We start from the raw sequence: 18,436 nt of genomic DNA, 5'->3' as shown, positions 1-18,436 counted from the left end.
GGGACAGTGCTAGGGCTGGCAACAGCTGACTTGAGCCCTCTTCTGTCTGTCAGTTGGGGGCTGGTGACTGTCTTGCAGGCAGAACGCAGAGTTGGCCAAGCTCCGGCAAGAGCTCAGCAAGGTCAGCAAGGAGCTGGTGGAGAAGTCAGAGGCAGCACGGCAGGAGGAGCAGCAGCGGAAGGCTCTGGAGGCCAAAGCAACTGCCTTCGAGAAGCAGGTTCTACAGCTACAGGTGAGTTGTAGTGGCGGTCACCTCAGTGCCCTGTTCATTCCACCCACCAAGCCTGTTTGCGTAGCAGGGATGGGTTGGGCTTGCTGGCCACATAGAGACATGCCTTCTTAGCCATGACTGACAGCTGGAGACTCAGGCAGAGCTGGAACTGGAACCCCCAACCCTGGCCTCCTGAATAATAGTTACAGCTTGCTAGCTTCGGATGGGTGCTTTCTGTGTGCTAAGCGTTGTTCTAAGTACTTTACAAGCATTAACTCAGTTAATTCTTATTGTAACCATATGAGGTAGGTTCTATTACTATCTGGAATTTACCCATAAGGAAATTTGAGGCACAGAGCAATTGAGCAACTACCCCACGTTTACACAGAGGCAGGATTTCAAACCCAGTCTAGCCCCAATGCTGTTTGTTCTTCCACACTCACTACCACCACAGTTCCAGCCACAGCTATCCCAACTAACATTAGCAGCTCCTGGCTTCAAGGCTAGGTGAGAATTCTTCCTTCTCAGCATCTAGATGTGGCCAAGAAGCTCTTGTTTTCCCAGGAAGATGCCCTTTCTCCAGAGGAAGAAAGATTGTCTTCCTGTCCCCAAAAGTGCATTGGGCAGTATCTAATGTGGCTGTGCAGCTGCCTGTTGGCCTGATTGCTTCTGGATTCCCCAGCTGGCCGGTTTTGGGGCAGGGTGACGGGGTGTGGAGAACCTTGATATCATGCCTGATTTTCATTTAACTTTTCTGGATAATGAAGAAATCCTTCCGTCCTGAATGGGGTTTGGGTTCTTCTTTTGCTCAGTCATTGAAACTAGTCTGTAGCACATAGGGCAATGGGGCTGTCTTGTGGAAGGGACGAGAATGACAGACAAAAATGAAAGACTGATGCTTGTGTGTATACAAGACACTAAAAAGGAATATGGACAAATAAACATGGTTTGATTGTTTAGGTGGAATTGAGGTAGATAATTTGGTGTTTACTGATTTTCATGTAAAGCAGGTCCACCCAGACCAATGAAATCAGAGCCGCTGAGGTGGGCATGGCCGTGATTATGTTTTAAAGGTTCCCAGGTGGTTCTGGTGGTTCTGGTGCCCAGGGTGTTGTCATTACCTGTGTCATTTCTAAGGACCCAGCCTGGGGCCAAGGCCTGGGCCTGGTTCTCATCAGTAAGCCCCAGACTCTGAGTGTCTTATGCCCTCTCAGGCCTCAGGTTATGTGTCCTCACCCTGGGGCCACACCAAGGAGTCCATTCGGGGAGTGCTGGCCGTGGGTGATGAGGGAGGCCAGAGCATGATGTCGACAGTGAGGGCCCCTGGTATCTGCTGCAGAATTTCAGAGCCTCTGCTTTCCCATCTGTAACATAGGCATGACAGTAATACCTGTCTCACGGGGTGGCTGGGAATTACCAGGTGACATATGCACGGGGCCTAGAATGGTGCCTCACACAGAAGAAGAGCTCAATAAATGTGAACCGTACAAGGGCCCACTCAGGAAATCTCCAAGTTAGACTGGGGATTTAAGTTACAGGAAGCATCTCTGTGTGCCATGCTGGAATGAACTTTTCTTTTTTCCTTTTTGTTGACTATTCTTAACCTGAGGCCCCTGAGCCAGGTCTTCAGGGCTGGGGTGGGCCTGGTCTCCTGGCTTTTTCCAGTGGATGTACTGACCTTAGAAATCCAGGCAGGTTTTATAAAAGTCATTGGGATGGATAGCAGGATGTCTTGTACGTCCTCAGAGCCAGTGGAGGGTCTGGCCTCCCTTCTGTATCCTCATGGCCCTTTCCTTCTGCCTGCTCTCCAGGTATCTCACAAGGAGAGTGAAGAGGCCCTGCAGAAGCGCCTGGATGAGGTCAGCCGGGAGCTCTGCCGCTCGCAGACCAGCCACGCCAGCCTTCGGGCAGACGCCGAGAAGGCCCAGGAACAGCAGCAGCAGCTGGCCGGTGAGGGTGGAGGCTTGTCTTGGCGTCCCCAGGAGGGGTAGGAGGGGCAGGAGGGTCTGTGCCGGGGCCAGAACCCATAAAGTGGGCCAGTCCTGTTAGTCTGTGAAGTAGGGATTGCGCCCTGTCAGGGAACAGACTAGAGCTGCAGGGGTGAGGCTCACCTCAATGAGAGAGCTGAATCAGGGTGGAATAGGTGAGGGAGTGGAGCTTCTGAGGGCAGGATGTGGGGAGTATGGGGGGACATAGCCTGTAAGGATAGATGGTAGCTGAAGGTGCTGCTCTTTCTAGCCTTGTTTGCTGTGGAACCCAGCTGGAGTCACGGCTGTGGGTGAGCTGAGGTGCTCCTGAGATCATTGCTTGCTTTCTCACTTACTTCTTCTGGACCTTTCTGGCTCTCCTGGCTCAGCTCATGAGGCCAGGTTTGGAAAGTGGGCCTGAGTCCCCCTGTGCTCACAGGTCTGGTCTACTTCACAGTCAGGGAAGGATGGCAAAGTTGGGGACACCAAGGGCCTCTAGAGAAATAAGACGTACACTGTCAGTGACAGCCTGATGGTCAGTTGCTCACCATGAGCGATGGCCATGGACTGAGCACTGCTGCTGGCACCAGGGCATGGCCAGGAATAAAGCAGTGGGCGTCAGGGCAATGTTCTAGCAGGAGAGACAGACATAGGTAGATAGACATACGCTGACTGGGTCAGACAGCCTTGTGTTTTATAGACTTCAAATAGACAACATGACACAGAGTAGGGTTTGTGAGCTGTTCCTGTGAAGAGCCAGGTAGTAAATGATTTTGGCTCAATGGGCCAAATGGCGTCTGCAACAACTGCTCAGCTTTGCTGCCATAGTGCAAACGCAGTCCCAGACAATATATAAACAGACAGGCCTGGTTGTGTTTCAGCAAAGCTTTATTTACCAAAACAGGGATGGCCCATGGGCTTGGGTTGCTGACCCCTACTCTAATGGGCCAGGTGTGGCTCTAGATTGAGCAGTTGGTTTGGAGGGGATGTTTAAGCTGAGGTCTGGATGATGGGAAGGAGGGGGCAGAATGGTCAGCACAAGACTTCTGCAAATGGGAATGAACTTGAACTTGGACTGTATAAGAAATAGGTCGGTGAGTGACTGAAGCATGAAGGCACGTGGCCAGTGTGGGGCCAGATGGGTGACCCTCCCTGTGAAGAGTTTGGGTGCTGTGTTCAGTGATGAGAGTGCTCATAGCGTTGGGGCAGGGGGTGGCACGATCCCCTTTGCATTCCTGGATGCTCTGATGCTGGGTGGAGAGTGGACTGGAGGGACAGCAGTGGCCCAGGGGACCAGGGATGAGGTTCTTGCAGTCATTCTGGCCAAAAGGCAATAGGGCTGAACTCAGACAGCAACAGAGGTGCTGGTGAGGGAGGGATGGACTCTGTAGACAGTGGATGTAGAATCCATAGTCCTTGAAGGTGGGTGAGAGGTGGGGCACAGGAAAGCAGGCAGCCATGATGGGGAGGTCAGAGGGCTGGATTCGAGTTGCCTAAGCAGAGCTGCATTGGGAAGTGTCAAGCAGCTGAGCCTGGGTTTGGGGATGAGACCAGAACTTTGGGACTTTGCAGAGTCCTACACATGTGAATGACATTTAGAGCCATGGAACTTATCTGAGGTCATTGAGGGAGGACACACCCGGAAGACTCCTGCCCTTGGTCTCAGCTAATAGGAGCCAGTTCCCTAGAGACCAAATTTTTAGAAATTGCAATTGAAATCCATTTTAGATTTCTGTCATTTTTCCCATGAGTGATCTGAGGCATTTGATTTTACCGTAATGAATCCTCCAGAACAAAGCTAATAAGATACCCCAGTGGTCAGAAGTAAGTCTTAAACCCCCAGGCACATAGAGAAGGCAGGGGAGGGAGTCCTTGGTGCCCATGTGCTAAGCGGCAGGTGTGGTATCCATCCCAGGTATTTGCTGCCCCTGACCCACTCTTGCTCCCCTTCTGGCACAGAGCTACACAACAAGTTACAGTCCTCTGAGGCGGAGGTGAAGAGCAAGTGCGAGGAGCTGAGTGGTCTACATGGACAGCTCAAGGAGTCCAGGGCAGAGAACTCACAGCTCACAGAGAGAATCCGGTCCATTGAGGCCCTGCTGGAGGCAGGCCAGGCCCGGGAAGTCCAGGATGCCCAGGTCAGCTGGCATCTCCTCCCTGGAGTTAATAAGAGGGGAGGGAGAACACCATGGAGTCCCTACCCCTTGTGTAGGGGGATGACAGCAAATTCTCCCTCCCCCAACTAGTTGCTAAATGAGTTGAGTCTCATGGTAACTAAGGAACTTTCTGTCTCTTGTTTCAGGCCAGCCAAGTGGAGGCCGACCAGCAGCAGGCACGGTATGTGGAGGTGGAGGGCTGTAGCCTCAGCACCAGGTGGCAAGACCCCGGGAGCCAGGGCTTTCAGGAGGGCACATGACTTCCCTGGCAAGAGCCCCTTTCAGAGGCCTCTGCCTTTTCTTCACTCCTGCAGTGACTTTGAGGACAGGGGATAGGCCTGTTCAGAAAAGAAGACAGCCTTGCAAATAGCTCCTTACCTTCTCTCGAGGAGCAAGACTAATCTGTGTGGAGAGTGGCCAGTGCCTCAGCAGGGCCACCTCCTGCCATCTCTCCATCTCTTGATAGGGAGGCACTAGCTGGTAGGGAGGGACTTCAGAGACTGAAGTCATAAAACAAATAGAAAAATGGTTTCACACCCCGAATGGAGAACCTGAGAGGTGGCCCAGGCTTTTTGCACAGATATGGGACATAAGTACAGTTCAGAGCTGACCAGGTGGAAGAGTTATCTGCAAGGTAAAGTCGCTGCTGACAGACCTTGTTTTCCCTCTGTGTTGGGGGCCCGGTACTAGGCAGTGCTCAGGGACTGTTTGCAAGTTGTTCAGGCCAGAGCCGACATCTGGGTTGGTGGTGCAAGTCCGGGCCAGTCTTTGGAACTGTCACATCTGCAGTATGAGTCCCTTAGCAGATGCCCATGGGCTCAGGAGGTGGCTGCTTTGGCCAGGAGTCCACACAGACCAGCCATGTGGGGGTGAATCATGGATGGTGTCCCTTGTTCTGGCTGCTGCTGTCAGTGAGTCATTTCCCGTGTGTCTCCGCAGTCCATGGCCCATGTTCCCTAGCCACAGGCTCCAGGGTTTGGGGGCTGAGGATGGAAGCCAGCTGCCTAGAGGGCCCAAAATGCCTTGCAGAATCCTCTCCATCTTCCTTTCCCAATGTATTTTTTTCCAAAAAGGTTGGGGGAGTTTTGTTTCTTAGGGTATTTGTTGGGGTAGAGAGGTTCATTTGTGTAGGCTTTTGCTCTCTTGTATTTTAAGGTCAGATTCCAGCCACACAGCGAATTCCTAGGGCACTTAGTCATGGTACAAATAGGGTTCATTCCAATTTTTTGTATCATGCAGATGTGTTTGGCAGAAATTGGGGTGTATTTATTTCCTTCTCAGACAATTTTTCTGGAAGTTGTGTATAGGCCCAGCCATTCTGTTCGGGGTGGAAATGAGTTATCTTGCCCTAGACACTCTAGAACTCAGAGGTCACCAAGGGGGTGGTTGTCAATGTGTCTTTGCCATTGCCTTGCTGAGTCTTCTTCCTCAGGGCTTGTGTTCTTTTGGGGACCCTTCTGGAGTAGTTTGCTGGAGGCGAGCTGTTGCATAATGCAGGGACTGGAGGGAAGAGCTGTGAAGGGTCCCATAGGAATTTCGAGGGTGGGGTCAGTGTTCTGTGGGCCTGAAACCAACATCTAAGAAATCAACAACTGTCTTCAAGGCCAGATGCAAACTGTATTTAGAATAAAAATGTGAGTTGGTGTATGGTGGGTATCCATTCCCAGGTAGGGGGTGGTCAGGATAACCAGTGTGCTCAGCCCATGCTGAAATTGTTTACTCCTAACATGCATTAGAATGGTGGTTATCAACAAGTTTTCGATCATGGCCCATTATAAGAAATACAAATGTATATGTCCCCATGTCCCCATGTGGTGGCAGTGGCAGCCTTTCTCTGGCAGGAATGTCCTTGGTGGAGCTTCCTTCCCACTTTCCAAGTGTCTCTGGTTGTGCTGATTCAGGTCAGCATGATCACTCTGGACTTTAGATTTCATATGTCCCTGGGGCCTTCCTGGTTCTAAATCTTACTGCAGAAGGTGACACATCCAAGTGTCCATCTGAAGAAGCCTGTTCCTCAGAACAGCTAGTATGGGTGTAGTGTCAGCCTTTCGCTTTTTGGATGATGAGATTGAACGAAGCCCATTAGGCCATTGAATCTGGAGAAAAGCCTGAAAAAATGGGACCAATGTCTTGGGGGATCAGCTTGGGGCTGCTTTCTTGGAGCCAGGCACAGACTGAGGGAGGAGCTTTTGAGTTTCAGCAGAGTTAGGATTTGGATAAGGGATGGTCCTGCTGTACCCAGTGAGCTGCTGAGAATAGTGGTGCTCAGAGTCTGTGGGTGTGCGGGTGAAAATGTGCATGAGTCTGTAGCTCAGGTGTCCTTTGAGAAGGGCCAGCCGGCAAGTTTTGTGGGGACAGAGCGGGATCATTTGGCAAAGAGCTGTGTTACCAGGAGTGGGCTTGATTCACTAGAGGAAAAAGCTTCCCCAAAACTCAACTGTCTGGGTCCATCCCTGCTCTGGCCTCTGACCTCTGACCTTTCCAGTCTCAGTGGCCATTGTCACCAAATGGGACTCTGGTGGCCTCTGGGATCTGCACCCTGGTCCCAGGACATTCGGGATGAGTTAGGGGAGTGGGTAGCTGCTTGGTCTTCCCAAAAGTTTGTGCCCCGCGAGGCAGTCAGGGGAGAGGGAGGTGCTCCTGGCTAGTCCTGAGACAAGACTGGTGGCTGTGTGCCCTCAGAGCCCAACAGTGACCCGACTATCTCCCTCCAGCTTCAAGGAGCTGGAGTCCCAGCTGTGGTGTCTGGAAAAAGAGGCCACTGAGCTCAAGGAGGCGGTTGAGCATCAGAAAGTAAAGAACAACGTGAGTATTGGGGACATATGTACACAGAGGTGAAGGGGCTAAGAACAGCATGCATGTCTAAGGGCATGTGTGTGCGTGGGGGGTGGTGGCAGGGGTGAAGCTGGCCTCAGGCTAGTATGGAAGGGGCCTAGCTGCCTCTTTATGTCCAATTGTTCCACTCACTGCTGAAAGCCTGTCTTTGGGGATTTGGGGAGCCTCTCTGCCCCTGAGGTACATCCAGAGACCCAAGGCAGACTCCCATTAGATCAGCTTGGGTCATGTGTCCCAGCATGGAGCCCCCATTATGGGGACAGAATGTATTTATTGGCCTTGCCAGGGTCATGTGGTCAGTCACCTTGTAGTGGGGAGGCTAGTGTCAGGAAAAGGGGATGTGGAAGTCTCTCTCCTCTGTGGGGGGGAACGGGGAGATGCAAAGGTGCCTTGGCTGTATCTTCCCCACCAGGCTGCCTCCTACCGCCCCTCAGAGAGCCTGAGCTTTCAGGTAGCCCTGTCTGCTGTCCCCAGAAGATGCTCCACCTATTCCCACCTGTGCCTGGCTTGGCCAGAGCCAGCCAAGGAGTCAGTGTTTACTGTTTGGTAACAGGAACCTCTTTCTTAGGAGTCAGGCTGACCCTCCCTCCTCCAGAGTAGTCTCCCTGAAAAGATGCTCAGACTACTTACACCCTGATGACACAGCCACCTCACCATAGTGGGCTGCAGCACCTTGGCCTTGTGTTAGTGCTGCCTGAGAGAGGCCCAGTGGGTGTGGCCCAAGAGAAAGGGCACTTTGTCCCTTTGCAGGCCCGTGGGATCCAGAGTGGGGTCAGGGAGGCTCTGCCCTGCTGAGACCTGCTAAGGCAGCTCATGGGGGGATACGTCAGCCGCTGCCCGGTCTAGCTGCTGACTCTTTCCATGTCCTCTCCTTAGGACCTCCGAGAGAAGAACTGGAAGGCGATGGAGGCACTGGCCTCAGCTGAGAGAGCCTTCGAGGAAAAGCTGCGTTCCCTGACCCAGGCCAAGGTCAGAGTCCCATCCTTGTCTTGCCTGCTAGTGAAGACTTGATCAGCAGCACCTTGTGTAGTTTAGCAAAGCGCAAAATTCACACACTGCGTGCAGCGCAGCCTTGGCCCTGGAGCGTCTCAGAAATCCCCACCAGGGTCCCTCTGAGGGGCCAGTACATGGAGTGCCCCAGCTCTTCCATCTTCCTTGGTCCCCCCTCCCTAATCTCTTCATAAGATGGCAGGGGGGAATGTACCCTTGATTGCTGTTTCTCACCTGGGCCCTTTGCCATCAGGGGGCAGAGACAGAGGCCACTGGGGCTGTGAGCCCACCTGGCTACACTGCCTGTGATTGAGCTCAACATTGAGCTGTCTTCAAAACCCTGATATTTTGTCTGATTCTGCTGCTTTCTCAGGCCCTCTGAAATCATGGTCCAGTAGGTTCTGTGATTGCTCTTTACAATAAGTCACAGAGGGGAAGGACATCTTTAGCAGCACTCAAGCCCTGACATCCACATTGGTCCTGTGCTCCAGGTTGGAGAGAGTGCAGGCATCTCAGTCTCTGGGGCCCGCACATCACTTCTGGAGGCCTGGGCTGGGAGCCAGTGCCAAGGCTCTGGTTGGGGACATGGCCTGCAGCAGCAGCAGCAAGCAGAGAGGCCTTGCCCACCGCCACACATTTCGATCCCCAACGTGGGGCCCCAGGTGGCCAGCTTTCCCCTCCCGTCCTTGCTAATGCAGAACAAATGTCTGTCCTGTTATCAGGAGCTTTGTATTGACTTCATGAGCCTCCCAGGAAGCCCAAAGGTTATATAAAATGGGACCCTGGGATGAGGTGGGAGGTGGAGGGCTGGCCTCGGGTCCCATTGTGGCAGAGACTCCCCAGAGGTGACCTGGGAGCCTGTCTGTACAGAATCTGTGACTAGAGATGTCACCTGACTTGCTCAGGATCCACTGGCTGTGGCCTCAAACTCCCACAACTGGGGACCTGAACAGTGGTCAGGGGGCCATGGCAGGCCATGGGCATTGTCTGTGATCACTAGGTGAGTCAAGAAAGGTCTGCTTCTAAGACTTGAGTCCTGACCATGTGGTGCTGTGGTCAGGCTGGGTGTCCGTTTGTCAGACGTGCTCCCTACACACAGTCCAGAATACCAATCAACAGCTCTAAACCAGTTGGAGTTCCTAATGTTGCCCCTGGGGCTCAAGCTGGGTCTCAGGCCATGCTGAGATTATCGAACAGCTGGCAGTAGGTTCAACCTGCTGGGGACAGGTTATTAGAGAAGACTTTCTGTTTGCCAGAAATCTCCTGTGGTCACTCCCCACCCCCTGCAGGGTATGGAGAGAGGGGGTGTTATTTGTCCTCAGGGGATGCTGTTGTCTTAGGCTTTGCTTTACAGCTCCTTTGGTCCTTAGGCTGTGAGTGAGAACTTCAAGGAAGACCAGTGTGGGCATTGGCCCAGTATGGCACGGCCACAGAGTGAGTCACGCTTTGGGAGAGATGTGACCCTGACCAAGGCCTTATCCTCACCGAGTTGATTCCTGCTCTGCAAAGTGGGAGTACTGATTCTTCCTTCCTCCAGGGCTGCTAGGGGGTCCTACCACCCCTGGCCAGCAGTAGTTCATAAATCTAGTGGCTAGTGGGAGATACACATCTTCTTTGCCTCTTGCTTGGCTTCCACAGTAGCTTGGATGCCCTCCCCCATCCCCTAGTGTGTGCACGCACACACACACACACAGGTGACTTGGGAATTGAGAACTGTTTTAGCGTGAGGGTCTGCCGGGAAGTGTTGGATTAACCCATACCTGCCACATTGGCCAGCCTGCTGTCTCCCTTTGTTAGAACTGAGTCTGTTTAAAATTGACCCGGCATTAGCTGTGGGATGGTCATGAAACTGTCCACCTTCTCCTTTGACCCTTGTCCCTTCCTGGGGTGGAGACCCCAGCATGTCTGAAACACTCCCCAGGGGTTGCTTCTAAAGCTCTGCATCTGAACAGTGCCCTCTCCCCCACTCCCCTTACAGGAGGTATCAGAAAAGCAGCTCAGCCTGACGGAGGCACAGACCAAGGAGGCCCTGCTGGCCATGTTCCCAGCCCTCTCTGATTCAGCCCACCAGGTAGTGGAGAGGGGCACTCCTTGGGACCCCACTTCTTGTCAAGAATGTCACTCAGCCCCCTTCATACATTTTTCTTGCAGAATTACACTGACTGGCTCCAGGAACTCAGAAAGAAAGGCGCAGAACTGGTGAAGCAGCCACCAGTGAACACCGAAGCCCCCTTGGTAAGAGGTCATAAACATACCCTTGAGGGGCTGCCACTTGCTCTCCTGTCCCCTGGGAGGGATGTGTTTCGGTTTCATCAGGCCACCAGAGAAACCTTTGTGCTTGGCTAAGTAGGCCCTTTTCTGCCATTTGCCCTTAGGACCTGGCCTCCAAGCTGAGAGAGTCTGAGGAGATCCAGAGCACCCTACAGGCCGAGTGTGACCAATACCGCACCATTCTGGCTGAGACAGTAAGGCAGGAGGGCTGGGGCCTCTATCCTGTGAGGGGGCTTCCAGGCCTGGAGGGCAGGAAGCAGGTGGTGGTTTGGAAAATCCCACTGGCCCTTCAGAAACCCCTGACCTCAGAGGCTCTGTAGGACTTTGGGCAAGTCACTGACCCAGTCCATGCCCCATTTTGTTGGCTGAAGGGTAAAAGGGATAAGGAAGGCACCCAGTCTTCATTGATTCTAAGCTATGGAGAGCGCTGAGATGAAGGTGTGAGTCTGCTCTCAGGGAACTGGAGAGACTTTTTTTTAAGTATATTTTATTGATTATGCTATTACAGTTTTCCCAATTTTTCTCCCTTTCTCCTCCTCTGCCCTGCACCCCCCAGCCCTCCAGCATTCCCCCGCCCTTAGTTCATGTCTATTGGTTGTACTTACAAGTTCTTTGAGTTCTCTGTTTCCTATACCATTTTTGACCTCTCCCCATCTATTTAATGCCTACTAATTATGCTTCTTCTTCCCTGTACCTTTTCCCCCCATTCCTCCCCTCCCCCTCCCCACTGAAAACCCTCCATGTGATGTCCTTTTCTCTGATCTGTTCCTGTTCTAGTTGTTTGCTTAGTTTTTGTTTCCATTGTTTTTTCTCTTTTATTTTTTTAGGTTCACTTGTTGATAGTTGTGAGTTTGTTGTCATTTTACTGTTCATATTTTTGATCTTCTTTTTCTTAGATAAGTCCCTTTAACATTTTATATAGTAATGGCTTGGTGATCATGAACTCCTTTAACTTGACCTTACCTGGGAAGCACTTTATCTGCCCTTCCATTCTAAATGATAGTTTTGTCAGATGGAGTAATCTTGGATGTAGATTCTTGCCTTTCATGAATTAGAATACTTCTTTCCAGTCCCTTCCTTACTGCAAGGTTTCTTTTGAGAAATCAGCTGATAGTCTAATGGGAACTCTTTTGTAGGCAACTGTCACCTTTCCTCTTGCTGCTTTTAAGATTCTTCATCTTTAATCTTGGGTAACTTATGATCATGTTCCTTGGTGTGTTCCTCCTTGGGTCCAACTTCTTTGGGACTCTCTGGGCTTCCTGGACTTCCTGGAAGTCCATTTCCTTCGCCAGATTGGGGAAGTTTTCCTTCAATATTTGTTCAAATTTTCAATTTCTTGCTCTTGTTCTCCTTTTGGCACCCCCTATAATTTGGATATTAGAATGTTTCAAGTAGTCTCAGAGGTTCCTCAGCCTCTCTTCATTTTTTTGAAATCTTGTTTCTTCATTTTGTTCCTGTTGGATGTTTTATTTCTTCCTTTTGTTCTAAATTATTGATTTGAGTCCTGGTTTCCTTCCTGTCACTGTTGGTTCCCTGAATATTTTGCTTTATTTCATTTTGGGTATCATTTATTCTTTCATTTTTTGACCAAGCTCAATTAGTTCTGTGAGCATTTTGATTACCAGGGCTTTGAACTCTCCATCAGATAGGTAGGCTATCTCCTCATCACTTAGCTCTCTTTCTGAAGTATGGCTCTGTTCTTTCATTTGAGCCACATTTCTTTGTCTTGGGGCACCTGTTAAGTTGTAAGGAGCCGGGGCCTTAGGTATTCACCAGGGTAAGGCAACCCTCCTTGCTGCGCTGGGGCACTGCCTGTGGGGGAGGGGCCAGAGAAGGAACAGTGCAGCTCACCTGCTTGTCTCTAGCCCACTTTCCAACCAACCCTCATGTGAGACTGGGAGTTTTTCCCACCACTGCAACCCTGCCGTAGTCCACAGTCAGCTCTGAGTCTGTTTCCTGTTCAGCCAGCATCACCCAGGCATTCCGCCGCCTCGCTGTAGCTACCTGCCCCCCCGCCCCGCCCCAGTCTGCTGCTTTGCCCAGGGTTCTCTTAGCCAGCTCCACCCACGTGGTCCACCGGCATCTTACCAGTCTGGTTGTTCTGGTTGACTGTTTCTTTAATTCCTTGGTTGTTGGAGTTCCATGCAGTTTGATTTTCTGGCACTTCTGGTTGTTTATTGATTTTAGATTGGTTGTTATCCTCCTTTTGGTTGTACGAGGAAGCGAAGAGTTTCTACCTACGTCTCCATTCTGGCCAGAGGCCTATCTCAATCAAATTGGAGAGACTTGATCATATAACACAACAGAATGGGAAAGGAAGGGAAGGGAAGATACGAGCATTTGGCTGACAGCTGGCTTGAAGTTGTGGTCTCTGTGACATCAGGAGCAGTGCTAGATCTAGCTCTCCTACCCTGACTGACCCCATCCTGTGTTCCTTGTCCTGCAGTTGGCACTGGGGGCAAACTTGACAGAGATGAGAATTCTGTGGTCTCATTTCAGTCACAAGTCTCATTCCCTTGTGTGGCCCACAGCCTTCATTCACACACTGGCCAGAGGGCCCCACTCTGGGACTATGGCCCACCTTGCCCCCCATGTGCTACTGACTGACAAACATCAGAGCATGGTCACACTGGCACTGAGGCAGTCATCACAGAGAGACTGAAGGGACAAGACGACTCAGTTGCATGTTTATATGGGCTGGGGCCTCCACGGAAAAGGCCCTGCCTCAGTGCCTGTCCCCACAGGAGGGCATGCTCAGAAACCTTCAGAAGAGTGTGGAGCAGGAGGAGCAGGTGTGGAAGTCCAAAGTCAGCACCACAGAGGAGGAGCTTCAGAAGGTACAGCACAGGCCCTCTGATCCTCAAGGGTCCAGCAACAAGAATATCGCTCCAGGAGGTCCACCTTCTCTAGGAATTCAAACATAATTTACTCCAGAAAGACAGCTGGGTTAGAATCCTGTAAAAATCCCAGGGGAAAGCTGATGGGATCATTTGGGAGATAAGAGTCACTTTTGCTGGTTTTGGATGATGCCATATTTGTATGGTGATTGCAGAATGACAGCTAAGTCCTCAATCTCAAGGAGACCCCCCCCACCCCCACTCACGTCTAGGAAGAGGCTGCTGGGTCACATTCAGAGTGGGTGGGCACCACTGGGCTTCTGGAGAGATGGGGCTTGAATTTGACACAGAGCCTTCCCCTTGCTTTTTAGTCCCGGGCCACAGTGAAACATCTCGAAGAGATTGTAGAGAAACTAAAAGGAGAACTTGAAAGTTCAGATCAGGTTCGTATGGGGGGTCTGCTCAGAGGGCTGCTTTCCATATTACAGAGCAGTGTTGTTCCTGAGGCCATGTCAGTTGTTCTCCCCTGTGGACCACATGTCTTAAGAGTGACTGGGGATCTTGTCAATCCTGCTTTTCCTAAATGAGAGCCATTTACAAACTGAGTGGTCAGAGACAGTGTAGACCACATGCAGAACACCCAGTCACGGTAAACAGTGGCTTCTACAGTGGTCTTCTGAGTTGGAGGTATACGAGGTGGCCCCACTACCCTCTGCAGACACATTATCAGCCCTGGCCTTGAAGAAGGTGCCCTGGTATCCACCTAGCAAGTAAATCTGAAAGCTGTCCTTTCCTTGACTGCTGAGGTCTGAGAACATGGACCCAGGAGTGCTGGGGTTTGCGTATCATTTTCAGAAAGGGGTTCTGTTGCCATGGACTCATTTCTTCCTGGCCTTGGTTGGTTCCATAGCCAGTGGGCTGTGAAGGCCTGTGTGGAGGGCCAGTGGCCCTCTTATCACAGGGCCAGCCACACTTGTCACCCCATCACCCTGTTTTCTGCTGGCCAACTTGAGGCCTCTGACATGCGTATGTGTGTGTGCATTTCCAGGTAAAGGAGCACACCTTGCATCTGGAGGCAGAGCTGGAGAAGCACATGGCAGCTGCTAGTGCTGAGTGTCAGAGCTATGCCAAGGAGGTGGCAGGGGTGAGTCTCTCCATGGGGTCTCAGCCTGTCCAGAGTTGCCCCTCCTCAGCAGTTCTCAATAAGATGAGCCTGAAGTTCCAGTTCTCAGGCTTTGCTCTAGGGCTTGCGCCAGCCGACAGGGCAGGGGAGAAGCCAGGTCAGCTGTGCAGCAAGAGAATTCTCCACCTGATTTGTTGACGCCATTTCTGGGGAAAGTGGACTTAAACCTGATACCGTTTTCTGACTGGAGAAACAGAAAGCACCCCAATTCCGGTTTGATCTGAAACTGCTGGCCTTATTTTGTGGGATAATCCATAAACATTTGCAAAGACCCCAGATAAGGCATACAGTGAATGCCAGCCTTCCTGAGTCTTCAAAAAAGAACAGGAGATGCCAGAGGCCTGGAAGCCAGCTGCTTTCACTCTGCTCTTCAGTGTGCTTAAGGGTTTGAGTTACGTGGATATAGTATTAGATTATATGTTTAGGTGCTAACTCACAGGAGCTGGTTTTCTCTTCTTTATCCTTTCCCTGTATCGCCTGGGTCTGTTTTCTCCTCAAGTTGAGGCAGCTTTTATTAGAATCTCAATCTCAGCTGGATGCAGCCAAAAGTGAAGCCCAGAAGCAGAGCAATGAGCTTGCCCTGGTGAGTGAATATGGGGTGGGACAGTGTGTGGCATGGAGGGGCGTGTGTGTGAGATGCATTCTAGGCGTGTTTTTACATCCTGTCAGAGGGAACGCAGTGTGATGCGGCCATATGCACCAGTTTGGTGTTTGGGTCAGGCTTTAATTGGGCTGTGCTGAAGGGGCTCCTTGCACATTTGCTCAAAACTCCAAGCTGGGCCTGTAGCTGTAGGGACCAATGTACTCAGGTCCCACCTCCAATCCCTCTTGGTACAAATTGGTCCCAGGCCACAGTGCAGGAAGCTTGGTGTGGTCTGATCCCTGTGAGCCCAGTGTCACGTTGTGTCTGTCTGGGCTAGACTGCTTTTTGCCCTATGGCTGTTAGCACGGGCCTTGCCCTCTGTGGGGCTTGGGCCTCTTCTCACCATAGCAGTGGCTGAGACTGATTCCTTCCAACCCATGGGTTGCGACGGAGGCCTCCCTCACGCCTGGCAGTAGAAGCAGGCATGCAGAACTCTCAGCTGTGAGGTTGGCCTCTGGATCCCTCCAGTTTTCAGTGTTGGTGTCTAGTCGCAGTCCTTGCTCCTTGGCAGGGTTAGCCCAGCCTTACAGAGGTAGAGCCCCACTGTCCCAATACCAGCTCCTGGGATGGGGCTGCAGGCAGCAGCGAGAAAGGCCACAAATGTGTTCTGTGTAATCTGCATGGTCTTTTAAAAATTTTTGAACTAGTTAATACTTAGAAATTGGGAGATTTTCGATACAAGTGGATGTGTCTGGTTTTCTGTAAGGGGACCAAAGGTCTCATGCATAGGCTACCATTCCCATAGCAGCATCCACTGAGCCTTGAGCAGCCTCTGCATGGTGCACTCACTCCTAACTCCCCTGGAGCCTTACTTGGGACTATCACACTGGAGAGTGGGTGCCATCCAACCTTGTGCTCCTGAGCACAAGGGCCACTCCTTAAAGCAAGGTCTGGGTGACAGGTTCCTGCCCAGGCTGGGGGCACGTGTGGAGAAGACTCCCCTGAATCCTCATCATTGGCCTGGGCAAGTTCAGTTTTCACCTTTAGGTATTGGTGGCAGGGAGGGAAGGAAGCAAGGGAGCAGGCCCCACACACTTGGGGTGCCTTAGATCACCTGTGTCCCCTGGGAAGTTTGTGCCAAGGGCCACCCAGATCCCCCCCAGACTGGAACCTTTACCTGAGCTTCATGGGTGATGCTGCTGCCTCTTCAAATCTGAGGCTTAATGGTCTGGGGTCTTGGGGACCACCAGATGTGTCACCTGCCCCCAGCAGTGGAGCTCAGGGGTGGGGGGATATTATTAGGCACAAGTGTCATCTCATAATCTTTTCTAGACCCCAAAATGGGCTCTGAACAGCGGACAACATCTGACAGGAATCCAGGACCTAGGCAGTGCTATCCGTGCTAAGCCAGGTGGCTGCCTCTCACTCCATTTTGGGTTTCTTAGCTCTGTGTACATTGTATCCATCAGGGTCACCTTGCTCCTGGGGAGGGTTTTGTGCTGGCTGGTTGGGGCAGAACACATGGATCAGGCCAGCCCAGGCCCCTAGTGGCCCTCAGGCCTAGTTTTGGCACAGGTGATGGGTCGAGGCATTGGTCCCCTGCCCCAGTGAACCTGCCTGAGGACTCCGACATAGGTCACAGTTACCAAACCAGGTCCGCTGCAGGGACTTTGGCTGTTGAGAGCATCTGCAGTGCTCCTGAAGGGGGGCGTCTGTGTGTGTGTAGAGGGTGGGCGTGCATCTGGCTGAGTATTTGCACAAACCCACCCCTCCCTGTTTCAGGTCAGGCAGCAGTTGAGTGAGATGAAGAGCCACGTAGAGGATGGTGACGTAGCTGGGTCTCCGGCTTCCCCCCCAGATCCCCCCCAAGCAGAGCAGGACCCTGTCGAGGTTAGGGCGGTGAGCTGGTCCTCAGATGTGTGTCACTAACTGTCCCTGGGCCCCCTCTACTCAGGGATGGTGGGCCTCTGTTGCGTGTGGCTAAACACTCACTACTTGCAGCCTCCACTGCCCCCCCTCCCCACCCCACTCTGCCCAGATGCCTAGGCCAGGTCACTTGGCTCTGAGGAAGCCACAGAGCAGATGAAAGGGCAGGGAAGGTGTCCAGGCAGGGAGGCATTGGAAGCTTGAGCCTACTAACAAGGTGTGTGGGAGGGACTGGGAGAGGGAGGTGGGGTAGCCAGGCCTGCCGTTGGGGTCTGATATCCCACTGTGGCCCTTGCTGGGACATCACTAGCAGGGTGCTAGCTCTCCAGACTTTTGACCCAAGTAATTGCCGCCAGAAGCCCTCCTCAGAAGGCAGAGGCCTGTGACCAGAATAGAGGTGGGATGGTTGCTGGGTGGGGATACCGCTGTTGGGCAGGGCTTGCCCCAGTGACTCTGAGGCTTCCTTGTCCTGTGGGCCTCATTAAAGGTCAGCAGAGGTCCCATCAGCATCTCCCTGCAGCCACATCAGCTCTTGTACCCAGGGGCCGAGTCACCATCTCCCCAAAAGGGGGAGCTTTGGAAATGACTTGGTTGGCTGGCTGGTGGGTAGAGGCCATTCCAGCTGGCCAGAGGTAGGGAAAAGCAGTCACACTAGAAGCAGCTAGCAGGTGGAGTCCCCAGATCTCAGCCTGCCCGGGAGCCCTAAGCCCCCAAGAGGGTCCTTCACCAAGGTTCCCAAAGTATGTTTGTGGTGTTGCCATACAGCTGAAAATGCAGTTGGAGCAGACAGAAGCCATCCTGGAGGATGAGCAGACGCAGCGGCAGAAGCTAACGGCCGAGTTTGAGGAGGTCAGGCCCTACCTGGGTGACCCTGAGTGGGTTGTGTAGGGAATGGTGGAGGTGTGACCCAGGCAGGTGGTTATGGGTCTGGAGGGTCCCTCCCTTGGGGATGTTGCTATGCATTCAGTCACCTGTGTCCTGTCCACAGACTGGAACTGTTATCATGCTGAGTGCCCTTCTGTCCCCAAGTGGTCTAGTTGGGTTTGTGAGGTGTCTCACCCAGACCCCATGCCCTAACCGCACTGCACCTTCTCTACCAAGGCTCAGAATGCAGCATGTCGGCTACAGGAGGAGCTGGAGAAACTCCGCACTGGCTCCCTTGAGTCTGCAGAAGCAGACATGGTCACACAGCTGAAGGTAGAAAAGGGTGGGCTCTGCTCCAAGACTCAAGTAGGTTAAGCTCTCAGTGCCGGCTTCCCATTGTCACCACCTGGAACGGGAGAGGAGCCATCTTGCAGCCCCTTAGGCAGGGTGCAGCCTAATTTGATGGTGGGGAGGGCAGGAGGTGCAGTCCCTAAACCTTCAGGGTCATATGGCAGCCACTAGTCAACGTGGCTATTTAAATTTAAATAAAACAAAACTTGAAGTTCAGTTCCTCAGTTGCCGTGGCCATATCGAAGTGTTTGGCAGCCACCTG

At 52.3% G+C, this 18,436-nt stretch overlaps 1 protein-coding gene across 4 annotated transcripts in view; it reads left to right on the top strand.

Moving 5' to 3' along the window:
• RRBP1 (ribosome binding protein 1) overlaps positions 1 to 18,436 on the top strand; it is a 67,782-nt gene that overhangs the window by 47,914 nt on the left and 1,432 nt on the right. For 2 of the 4 annotated variants that reach the window (XM_024559736.4, XM_024559735.3), the window contains 16 exons: positions 79 to 232; positions 2,023 to 2,161; positions 4,138 to 4,316; positions 4,481 to 4,515; positions 7,049 to 7,139; positions 8,046 to 8,138; positions 10,138 to 10,230; positions 10,311 to 10,394; positions 10,535 to 10,624; positions 13,175 to 13,267; positions 13,639 to 13,710; positions 14,316 to 14,411; positions 14,950 to 15,033; positions 16,816 to 16,923; positions 17,725 to 17,808; positions 18,061 to 18,156. In XM_024559736.4, the coding sequence (XP_024415504.2) occupies positions 79 to 232; positions 2,023 to 2,161; positions 4,138 to 4,316; positions 4,481 to 4,515; positions 7,049 to 7,139; positions 8,046 to 8,138; positions 10,138 to 10,230; positions 10,311 to 10,394; positions 10,535 to 10,624; positions 13,175 to 13,267; positions 13,639 to 13,710; positions 14,316 to 14,411; positions 14,950 to 15,033; positions 16,816 to 16,923; positions 17,725 to 17,808; positions 18,061 to 18,156 (1,591 nt within the window). The remainder of the gene's footprint in view (positions 1 to 78; positions 233 to 2,022; positions 2,162 to 4,137; positions 4,317 to 4,480; positions 4,516 to 7,048; positions 7,140 to 8,045; positions 8,139 to 10,137; positions 10,231 to 10,310; positions 10,395 to 10,534; positions 10,625 to 13,174; positions 13,268 to 13,638; positions 13,711 to 14,315; positions 14,412 to 14,949; positions 15,034 to 16,815; positions 16,924 to 17,724; positions 17,809 to 18,060; positions 18,157 to 18,436) is intronic. The other 2 variants (XM_024559737.4, XM_024559738.4) reach the window with 2 other exon arrangements.

This window comes from Desmodus rotundus, chromosome 6 (assembly GCF_022682495.2).
Source record: "Desmodus rotundus isolate HL8 chromosome 6, HLdesRot8A.1, whole genome shotgun sequence".
Taxonomy (NCBI): domain Eukaryota; kingdom Metazoa; phylum Chordata; class Mammalia; order Chiroptera; family Phyllostomidae; genus Desmodus; species Desmodus rotundus.
The sequence above is the reverse complement of the archived record's forward strand: the minus strand, read 5'-3'. Positions and strand labels throughout refer to the sequence as shown.